This window comes from Mchenga conophoros, linkage group LG7 (assembly GCF_057382185.1).
Source record: "Mchenga conophoros isolate Kocher_MC1m ecotype Shallow Benthic linkage group LG7, M_conophoros_male_GT1.1, whole genome shotgun sequence".
NCBI classification, from domain to species: Eukaryota; Metazoa; Chordata; class Actinopteri; order Cichliformes; family Cichlidae; genus Mchenga; species Mchenga conophoros.
Genome location: NC_140532.1, coordinates 64,197,741 through 64,208,797, shown reverse-complemented (window position 1 = coordinate 64,208,797; position 11,057 = coordinate 64,197,741). Strand labels below are relative to the sequence as shown.

The 11,057-nt window shown below is 41.5% G+C and overlaps 2 protein-coding genes across 2 annotated transcripts; both read left to right on the top strand.

Moving 5' to 3' along the window:
* Positions 1 to 70: 70 nt before the first annotated feature.
* coq9 (coenzyme Q9 homolog (S. cerevisiae)) lies at positions 71 to 6,068 on the top strand. Its single transcript, XM_085280760.1, has 9 exons — positions 71 to 208; positions 2,042 to 2,267; positions 2,379 to 2,514; positions 2,605 to 2,747; positions 3,506 to 3,590; positions 3,671 to 3,775; positions 4,845 to 5,000; positions 5,225 to 5,278; positions 5,449 to 6,068. The coding sequence occupies exons 1-9, from the start codon at positions 151 to 153 to the stop codon at positions 5,482 to 5,484; spliced, it is 999 nt and encodes a 332-aa protein (XP_085136886.1). The 5' UTR covers positions 71 to 150; the 3' UTR covers positions 5,485 to 6,068.
* Positions 6,069 to 6,203: 135 nt separating this feature from the next.
* On the top strand, positions 6,204 to 10,256 carry polr2c (RNA polymerase II subunit C). The gene is made up of 9 exons (XM_085280761.1): positions 6,204 to 6,404; positions 7,680 to 7,729; positions 7,995 to 8,063; positions 8,153 to 8,205; positions 8,594 to 8,722; positions 8,806 to 8,857; positions 8,960 to 9,128; positions 9,222 to 9,296; positions 9,808 to 10,256. The coding sequence occupies exons 1-9, from the start codon at positions 6,319 to 6,321 to the stop codon at positions 9,950 to 9,952; spliced, it is 828 nt and encodes a 275-aa protein (XP_085136887.1). The 5' UTR covers positions 6,204 to 6,318; the 3' UTR covers positions 9,953 to 10,256.
* Positions 10,257 to 11,057: the final 801 nt, after the last annotated feature.

The window sequence follows — 11,057 nt, the reverse complement described above, 5'->3', positions numbered from 1 at the left end:
ACAAGTTTATGATTACTGGGACACAGACGTGAAAAACGCACACACACAAACATACACACCTAATTCAGGCGTTTTATTTTGAAATGCTCTGACTGGATTTCCGCTGTGGGAGCGAGTCGCGCGGTGGTGACGCCGCTGTGAGCAGCTGATATGGCGGCGTTGCTAAGAGGTCTGCGGGCTGGAAGGGCACTCCGTGGCCTGAGCAGCGGTAAGAAGGGGTCACCGCTGGTTTTGTGATTATACCGGAGAGCCGGGGACACGTTTTCCAGAACGCGTGTCTGTGTCTGCGTTATCAGCGCCTTTAGAACGAGCGTTTTATTAGCGTTAGCTGATCGCGCCAAAGGTGATCATGAAGGACGATATCAGCAACAGGGAACTGAGTGTAGCTCCAAAAACGGGGCTATTAGGAGGTTTGTAGTGTCCGGGTTGGCTCTGCCGGGCAGACCTCACAGGTGACTGCAGGGTAAACACGTAAACAGGTTCCTACACCGGGAGGGGGCGTGCTGTCTGCAGTTATACAAGCTGTCTGAGCGTTTCTAATGAAACCCCTAATTATAGCTCCCTTTTCCTCTTATCATTGCAAGTTCTGTGAAACACACATGTGCAGTCTCCTATTGAAGTGTATCTACGGTAAAGCTTCAGTATTTGTTGATTAGAGTTTGCAAAAAATGTACCAAACCGCACATTTTCCACTGAAATACACACTTAAACTATGAAAGCTATCAATCGTTTGATACCTAAACAGCCTAATTTATACTGAGTTAGTATAACAAATCAATTTTAAAATCCTCCCGTTGGAATACTGGGGTATTTTTTATAATTTGCCCACATTTTATTGGAATAATTTGATAGAAAATATATAGAATATATATATATATATAATAGTTAATGAATAAACGAATAAAGCTAAGTCCATATGTCCTACACTGACAGGTCACTTTATTAGGTGCTAGCACTGTGCTAGACGCCCTTTCTCCTTCAGAGGTGCTTTAATTCTTCATGGCTCAGATTCAGCAAGGTGCTGGAAACTTTCCTCTGAGATTTTGGTCCATGTTGACATGAATGCATCACCCCGAGACTATAGATTTATCAGCTACACATATATGAATGTGTTCTACAACATCCCAAAGGACTGGTGACTGGAGGCCATTTGAGTACAGTGAACTCTTTTTATGTTCAAGAAACCAGTTTGAGATGATGTGACGTGTTCAACCTGCTGGAAGCAGCCATCGGAAGATGATCATATGGAGATGGTCAGCAACAATACTCAGATAGGCTGTGGTGTTTGAATGGTGTTCAGCTGGTTTCAAGAAGCGTGCCAGGGAAATTCTCCCACCTTATTAAACCACCACCAGCCTGAACTGTTGAGACGAGGATCGACAGTCATCAGACCAGGCAACATTTTTCCAGTGTTGTGCGTTCAGAGATCTTCTTCTGCTTTTCACTGGATATTTTCTCTTTTCAGACCGTTCTCTGTAAACTAGAGATGGTTGTGTGGGGAAATTCCCAGCAGGTCATCAGTTTCTGAAATATTCTCTCACAACAACCATGGCGCTTTCAAAGTCATTTTTCCTCCCATTCTGATGCTCAGTGTAAACTTCAGCAGGTCATCTTGACCATGTCTATATGCCAGTATACACTGAATAGCTGACACATGATTGGCTGATTAGATATTTGCCTTAACAAGCAGCTGATGTAGTGACCAATGAGTGTAGTATAATAAGTATTTAGTGCAGCATTCTCACCAATATTTCTCTTAAGTGTAACAGATGGGGAAATAAAGTACTTCATACCATGTGATAAATTGTACAGGTTTCACTGAGCTTGAGTTTAATGTAAATGTGAGACTTTGTACTGTGGTTTGTCACATTTAATCCTTTTTCTAAAAGTTTGGTAAAAGTGTGAACAACAACAGCACACACTGGGAGGAAAGTGACAGGCGATAGAGATTCGATACAGCACGATTATTACGAGAAATAAACAAGTACACCGTATTAAAAATGAATCTGTGGAAGTAAATCCATATATTTGTATGCTCCAGTGGTGGCTGCACCAACAGCAACAAACCCTCAGTGCGGCAGTCTGAGACGAGGCTTCCGCTGTGCAGGGCTGAGGCTTCAGGATGAGTCCAAATCTGACAAGCCTCCCTCCTCAACCTCCTCATCCACCACCTACCATGAGCACTACCAGGCTCGCTCTGCTGAACAGGACACGGCGGCTTCTGCTTCCGATCCGGCAGCCGACCAGTCTACCGATCCAAACACCAGGTCAGTAATCGTTACATTAGTCACTTCTGTCATTCAACAGGGATTTTACAAGATGCTTTCTGATGTGGGAGAGCTACACTTGGTCTCACATTGCCGTTTGTCTTTGTGAAGTTACCAGGATCAGAGCGGGGAGCAAGATGAGGAGTATGAAACAGAGGAGCAGCTTCAGGCTCGAATCCTGACTGCCGCTCTGGAGTTTGTTCCTCTGCACGGCTGGTCGATGGAAGCTATCGCAGCTGGTGCTGAGGTGAGAGAGTAGTTCAAAGACTTTATCGTGTAGCCCTGTGTTCGTATGTAAGCTGCACCGTTAACGCTGTGGTTGTTGTGTCTGTACCAGAGTCTGGGTTTGTCTTCTGCTTCCACCGGTATGTTCGAGAAAGGATCCGGAGACCTGGTCCTACATTTCATCGCTCAGTGCAATGCGCAGCTGACGGAGATCCTGGCTGAACAGCACAATCAGGTCCAGCTGGGCCAGGCTGAGTATGTATACACAGCAGCTCACTTTGCAGTTCAGCTACACTATATTGTCACAAGTATTTGCTCTCTGCTTTCACAAACGTATGCACTTGATCATGACATTATCTAAAACCTTTTGGTGTGTTGAAGCATTAAGAGTTCCTTTCACTGGAACTAAGAGGCCGAGCCCAATTCCTGAAAAACATTCCCACACTATAATCCCTCCTACACCAAACTTTACACTTTGCCGGTTGCCAGGACAGCGGTACTTGTCAGTCTGCACTGTGCTAACCCAGACTCATCCATCCGATTGCTAGACATGTAATTCATCTCTCCAGAGAACACGTTTGAACTGCTCGAGAGTCCAGTGCCATTGTGCTTTACACTACTGCATCTGATGCGTTGCATTGTGCTTGGTGATCTAACGCTTGGATGCAGCTGCACGGCCATGGAAACATATTCAGTAATGCTCTCTGTGCACTGTTCTTGAGCTAATCTAAAGGCCACATGAAGTTTGGAGGTTTGCATTGACTGACAGCAGCCTACAGGCCTCTAGGGACTTGATTTTATTTATCTGTGGCCATGGAGGTGACTGGAACACCTGAATTCAATGATTTGGATGGATGAGTGAGTAGTTTAGGGAAAACTGTGCAGATTCAGCTTGAGCTCAGGTTTAATTCAGGTCGATTATTCACCTACGCTTTAGGCTGGAAAATAAAACACTCAGCGGGACAGGTAATATGAAAAAATGTGAGAGATGTAAAGACAGATTTCTCTTGCAGACCAAAGAAGACTGCAGATTTTATAAGAGACGCTGTAGAGACCAGACTGCGCATGTACATCCCCTACATCGAAACATGGCCACAGGTACAGCATGGAACACTGAGAATATGAGCTTCTGAGTGTGCTCACAGGTCAGGAAGCTTTACTTGATATTGTCTTCTCAGGCAATGAGCCTACTGCTGCTTCCCCACAACATCCCCGACAGCCTGAAGCACCTCTCCACGCTGATGGACGACATCTGGTACTACGCCGGAGACCGATCCACAGACGTGAGTGGATCCTGTCACCCTTCTTCTTCTTCTTCTTCTCCTCATAGCTTCCTGTCCCCCTTTCATCACCACCCTCAAAATATCCGACCTGCCACCTCCCAGGTTACTGCCCCTATCGACACCTCACTTTGTCCTTGCTGGTACACTGAAAATACTTGTTTCTTATTAGCTGGCAGGTGCCACTTGAGCATTTATATAAAAACAGCGAATGATCGCTCCAGTCAGCAGATTATATCACAGATACTGTTTAACTAACAAAGAGAAAAAGAGGGCTAACGACCTTCTCATGAGTGATCGTTTTCCATGTTTTTATTGATACATTTGTAGTAATTGGTAATATTTGATTTGTTTCAGTAAAGGTGTAACCTCGGAAAACTATTGACACCTGCAGCCGTAACACAAACTCCAGTCGTGCTTAAATTTGCAGGCAATGCATGCTCTCACACTGTGTGCAAGGACAAAATCACCACTATCACATACGTATTGTCTAAGCTGTAGCTAACTAACCAGCCCCATGTTGGCTCTTGTTGTATTTACATTTAAGTTTGCATGTTGCGATAAATCGGTGCAATCATTTTCCTGGCAAAATCTAAAGAAATGAGTGGCAGTTCAAGGCTTTTGCACAGCACTGTTTTCTGGTGCAGTCTCCTGTGTGCTCTTCTTTAAAGCTGACCTTTTAGATTAGATTAGATAGAACTTTATTAATCCCTCGGGTGGGTTCCTCTGGGAAATTCGATTTCCAAAAAAGCACAGCACAGAAGTTACAGAGTTACAGAATAATATATATATATATATATATATAAATACAGAGACAATATAAATAAAATATACGAAGGGGATAAATAGGAATAAAAATACAAGTGAATTGCACATTTCAAGTATTGAGTCTATTGCACCGTTGACTATTTACAAAAGTATTGCACAAAAGGTATTGCACAGTGAGGTGAAGAGGCACTACAGCTTAGTTGTTTTATGTGCCACTGCATCCGTTTTACTTACTTTACTTTTGAGTTTATCTTGAAATAAATGTGGACTAGGAGTAAAACTGCAGGACTCATTTCTGTTGTAGATGAATTGGTACACAAAGCGTGCGGCGCTGACGGGCATCTACAACACCACAGAGCTGGTGATGATTCAGGATTCCTCTCCAGACTACCAGGACACCTGGGCCTTCCTCGATAACCGCATCCAAGATGTAGTCAACATGGCCACCACAGCCAAACAGGTAGAGAGTGAAACATTGTTAAAGACTCACTCCTGACTTCTTTTGAATGTTTTTGCAGAAGCACATCTTTAATCGCTTTGCAGCATCACCCAGCAACGATAATAACAAATAAATGACCTGAGATTTAGCGTTTTAAGAGAAATCATGTAAAAATGAGTCTTTATGTGACACCTGAACCTGTTCTTCAGCCATGTGTAAGCTGTATGTTCCACTTTGATGTGTAGGTGCAGTCAACAGGTGAAGCAGTGGTGCAGGGACTCATGGGAGCTGCTGTTACAGTGAGTCTTTTGTGTTATATTCACCATTTAAATTCACTCTTCTCATAACTTCTGCCACAGGATTAGCGGAGATACTTAAGTCTTCACCCTCTTCTTAGATTTGTGCTCTTAACTCTCACGTTCTTGAAGGAATCTGTGTTCATTAATGTCTGCACGCCTCTTTTTCACAGCTGAAGAACCTCACAGGATTGAACCAGAGAAGATGAAGCACCGATCCCGACCGTCCACATGATGAGCAGAACTCTGAAATATTGGACTATGGCTGTTAATAAACAATAGAAGGAGCAAATTTGTTTCTGATCACCTGCAGAAACTCTCACCCGCTGATCCTTTCACTCTCCTGCTCAGATCATTTTTTCCTTTGTACAGAAGGACACAGATCTGCAATTTAGTTGTTGAATCAAGTGAAAGTTCAATAAAATAGTAATTGTATATTTAACTTTTTTTTTTTTTTGGTTTGTCTTCAGTTGTGAAATCAGTTTCCCACTAAAGAACTACGTTTCAGGTCAAAGTCACTATATTTTACTAGAGCGAAAACCCTGTGCCACCAGAATGATTTGAAATGTTCTGCAGTTAAAGTTTTGTATATAGAGACTTTAAAGTGTCTGATTTGGGACGTTTGCATTAATTGTAATTGGTCTAACTGTATTACAATGAAAAAGCAATTTTGAAACGTCAATACATTGTCTGTTAATGTCTTGGTTTGCCCACCAATCTAAACGCTTGAAATATTTGTTTTAGATTAATGTGAGACAATAAAGTTCTTGCCTGAAAAGGAATATGCAGATAATGTTTGCAAGCAAGTCAAACTTGAGAGTTTGTGCTTTTGTTTTGAAAAGGGAGCTACCGTCGTCTGTAACCCGGTGGTTAAAAGAAGACCCGCCTTCGAGCCTCTTTTGACCCAATCACTGTACGCGTTTACATCTCGAGGCCAATCAGCGCCTCGTAAATATTTCCGTGGAGGTCTTCAAGCAGAAGCAGCGGTAGTGTGAAGTGTGTTGATAGTGAAACGTCTAGTTTAGCTTCATTTAGCTTCAGTAATGCCGTATGCTAACCAGCCAACGGTAAAGATTACAGAGCTGACAGATGAAAATGTCAAGTTTGTCATCGAAAACACGGATTTGGCGTAAGTACGAGTATATTTTCCCTTGTGCAGTGTGTGAGGAGGACGAGGGCGGCCATTATTCTCAGCACCAAAACACACGCCGAGTAACAGTGTAAAGCTGCTTTCGTTTAACTCGTATAACTAATATTTAATATACAATATAATTATTATTTAAGTGTATGTTAAGCTAGCTGAATGTGGAAGTAAACGCAGGTGCTTCACATTAGTTAGGTCATGTTTTTAAACGGGTCTTTAGTCTACTGTGAATGAATTACCATTTAGGACAAAGTTTCATATACAAATAACCAATAAGTAAATACATACGCTGTAAAAATAAAGAAATATAAGTAGAAGTCAAATGGGCTAGTTTACTGCACAGTAACATTTATTCCATTAGTTTTTTATATTTTCCAGCGTTGATTAAAATGTACATTTTTCTCTAATCTTTTTTTTTTTTAAATAAGGAAATGAAAATTCCTAAAGATTAAAGTATTTTCCTGCCTTTCCTTTGTTAGATTACCAGGTTTAACTGGCAGTCTAACAACACACCAATTAAAGCTGAGGAAACTTCATTGGACACTATCTTAAAATTTAGTTTTCTTTGTCTTGCAATTCTGTAAAATGTGTTTTGTCTGATAATTAAAAGAAACATTTCATTGATTAGGCAATCAATCATAAAAAAAATCAGCTGTTTCTCGCTAGAAGAATATTTCCTTTCTTTAATTAGTCTCCTGATTATTTTCTCACTTCAGTGACTGTTTGGCCACAGCAGATCAGCTTTCCCTCTCTAACTTTGTCTCCATATTACTCAGTCTTCAATGTCCCTCATAATTCAAATCTAGCTATCCATCAATTCTAAGCTTGTCCATTATAGTCATTCCAGATAAAAATCTTAACGCCTCTGTGACATCACAACGTGAAAATGTGGAGTGCAATTTTTTTTAATGTCTGAACAGTCCAAAATCTGAAAATACAGAGTTTGCTGATGTTATGACTAAGGAATGCCTCTTTGATTAAAAACAAAAAACAAAACTTTGATCAGTAATCAGCATCAGTAATAGTTTGGTATTTTGCTAGTTGACTTATTAATCATCGTTCATCGTTCGTCACTGGAAGCCCTTTTAAATGTTTGTATAATTCAGCCCTCTCAGTTGCAGATTTCAGGTGATCTTGGACTATTAGAATTCGTTCTATGAAGCACACATAAAAACCTGAAAGCACAGTCTGGAGTTTAAGGGGGACTTTAACGGTGTGTTATTCATCTGAAACCATTTTTTTTCTTCTTCTCTTTTTCAGGGTTGCAAACTCCCTCCGCCGTGTCTTTATGTCGGAGGTTCCTACAATAGGTACAGTAGCTTTGTGTGTGTGTGTGTGTGTGTGTGTGTGTGTGTCGTTGCTTAACATCGCCAAGTTCTGATGGGGTCCTCTGTACAGTTATATAAGTAAGCAGTCAAGTCTCAGCTGCTGTTATGATATGGAGAGCAAAACAAAACGGATATTGTGTTGGATAAAGTTGTGTAGCTTCACCAGAACTCTGGGGAAAGCGTTCAGTATCAAACCCACCTCTGCAAGCCTAAATGACTGACTTGCACTGCATTGCTTCATTTCCAGCCATCGACTGGATCCAGATCGACGCCAATTCGTCTGTACTGCACGATGAGTTTATCGCCCACAGAGTGGGTATGTATGAGAGCGTGTGTAATACCTGTGGTAGTGCGAGAGATCAAAGAAGGCTGCTGTAAAAACCTGAGTGTTTCCTGTATCTTCAGGGCTCATACCACTCACCAGCGACGACATCGTGGACAAAATGCAGTATTCCAGGGTAAGCAGACATTTGTAGCACAGCCAACCACAGTTTCAATTTATCCTTGTTTCTCCAACGTATTTTTAAAAGCTTATCTGTGTTGCCACGCTTGCTGTTCAGGGGACACCTCTCTCTTGTTTCCTGCAAAAACTCCTCCTGCCAGATTAGAGTGCCATTCCTGCTCGTGAGACTCAGAGATGCTGTTCCTAATTTTCAGACATTTGTGGTTTCTACACACGATTTGTCAGCTGCCTGTGACAACATAAACAGACTCAGACTGGTCATTAACCTGATGGTTCCCTGGTGTGAACGATACATGATATCAGATTGTGAACAAAGCCAAGAGCTTCCTAACTTTTGAATGCGGGCGCCGGCTTTAACACCACAACGTCAAATTCTCCTGCAGGACTGCACCTGTGAGGATTTCTGTCAGGAGTGCTCTGTGGAGCTCACCCTGGATGTTCGATGTAACGAGGACCAGACGCGTCACGTGACCTCGCGTGACCTGTTGTCTAACAACCCCAGAGTCATCCCGGTGAGGCTTTTCTCCTTTTTCTAGGATCGTTAGTGGACTGGAAGCAGAGGTGAAGTTGACTGTGGTGCATTGTGGTTTTCTAGGTGACTTCCAGGAGTCGAGACAACGATCCCAACGACTACGTCGAGCAAGATGGTAAAGCTGTATTCACGAGTACATACCGACTGCTGAGGTCTCTGCCTGGTGTCTGTTTTCACATCACTTCATAAATGTTTCTTGTGCTCTGATACCACGCAGACATTTTGCTGGTGAAGCTCCGTAAAGGTCAGGAACTTCGGCTCAGAGCTTACGCTAAGAAAGGTTTTGGGAAGGAACACGCCAAGTGGAACCCAACAGCGGGGGTCTCCTTCGAGTATGACCCCGACAATGCACTGAGACACACAGTTTATCCACGACCCGAGGAGTGGTAGGTTTTCCTCCCAGTTTGGCTCATCTAAAAACTACATTGTTAACGAATAATTATCATAAAAATACTGACACCCAATGCACTGATTCCCAGGCCGAAGAGCGAGTACTCAGAGATCGAAGAGGACGAGTTTCAGGCCCCTTACGACCCCAACGGGAAACCGGAACGGTTAGCAAAGAGCTTCATGATGTTTTCTCATCTTTATTATTCTGCCCACTGGGATTTGCATTACCTGACCTTAGCCAGAAGGATCTAGGTCTGTTTTGATCCCTGAAACCAAACAAGTTTCCTGAATTATTTGAATCGAACATTCACACTAGTGTTTCCCACTGCATGAAAATGTCCTGAGGCAAGCCTATGAGGAGTGTTGCATATTTCCACCCTAAATATTCACAAAGACATCAATACACAGGCTTTTGGACATGGCCAGAATCTACTGTCAATAAAGAAGCATGAGATGGCTGTGATCGCTTACCTTCTCTTATTTTTGCTTGGTCTACCAAAACGAGCTTGAAATGAACTCCAGACACAAGCAAAGATTAGCACGTTCAGTACCGTGCATGTGTTTTAGGCTCTGAATGCAATCCAGGAAGTTTCAGACTAAATTCTGAAGTTGAATGACTTTGACTTTTATAAGGAAACTTTGCACGCAGCTCGGCTCACATTTCTCCCTGCACAGGTTCTATTACAACGTGGAGTCATGCGGCTCCCTGCGGCCAGAGACCATTGTCATGTCAGCGCTGGCTGTCCTGAAGAAGAAGCTGAGTGACCTCCAAACCCAGCTGAGCCACGAGATCCAGAACGACGTACTGATCATCAACTAAAGGACCTTCCTCCACACCAGCTTGATCTTCACATCCAGAAATGGCTTTGCTGTGTCCTCCCTGCAGGCTGGCAGGATCACTGAGATCCGATCCATTAAAATGTGGGTTGTGTTTTCTGGTCATAATAAATAAATTGAGTCTCAGTCACTAGAAATGTAAAATTCAATGAGTTTGCGAGATCATTGCTTAATTTGGAGTTTGAGCCAAATGCATATTGATCTTTTTTGCTGTCAGTGTAACACTTTAAACTGTTATTTTTCCTTAAATGTTCCTTTTTTAAATAAATATTTTCTAAAGGAAATTATCTTTTTTCATGAAGTGTCCTTATTTCAGTTTTTCTGGGCTTGTGATAACTAACCTGCATCTGCAGCCTGTGAATAAATATGTGGTTTTAATACCAGATGTAGCTGTTTTTAAAATGATATATTTAATCAAGGTTAAATGTAATTAATTAGGTCTAAAGAGTCGGAATATATAAGTGAAGGCGTACAGTTCTTTGGGTGCTGAGTGGATGAAGGGAAAAACGTATAACTTTTTTCATATAAATTGCATCAATTATTTCCTCAGTAATGATCGAAATGAGCAGTTTCAGTATTAACAGTTACACATTTAGTTATCTGACTTAAAACATAGTAATGTTTGGTTGGCAGGAGTTTTCTTCAAGTCATTTGGGAGAAAACTCATTTGGGAACCCTGCTTTCTATTTCCCCGCTTTTTATTTTACACCTTTAAACTTAAATCAGTTGAAGGCTTTATTCCCAGACAACTCTTTGATTTTTATGCACAAAGTTAATCGTTTGTTTACAATCCCTTTATGGTACAAAAGAAATGAATGTTTTAAAGCGTAACAATTTCTGTAAACATTGTTTTATGTAAAATGTTTATCTTATGAATCTATTAATACTTTAAATCTGCTGTTGTGACATTTACTGTGTGCAAAATATGAATTGGATACTGGAGGAACAATAAATGACATATGTATATAAACCACGGGCTTCCGTATAAGGCACCAAAATGACAATTAATCAATCAGACTACAGGCCTTTATTTTGGCATCTCAGAAATTAAAGTCTTTTTTACTTTAAGTGGGCTTTTATTTTGAATG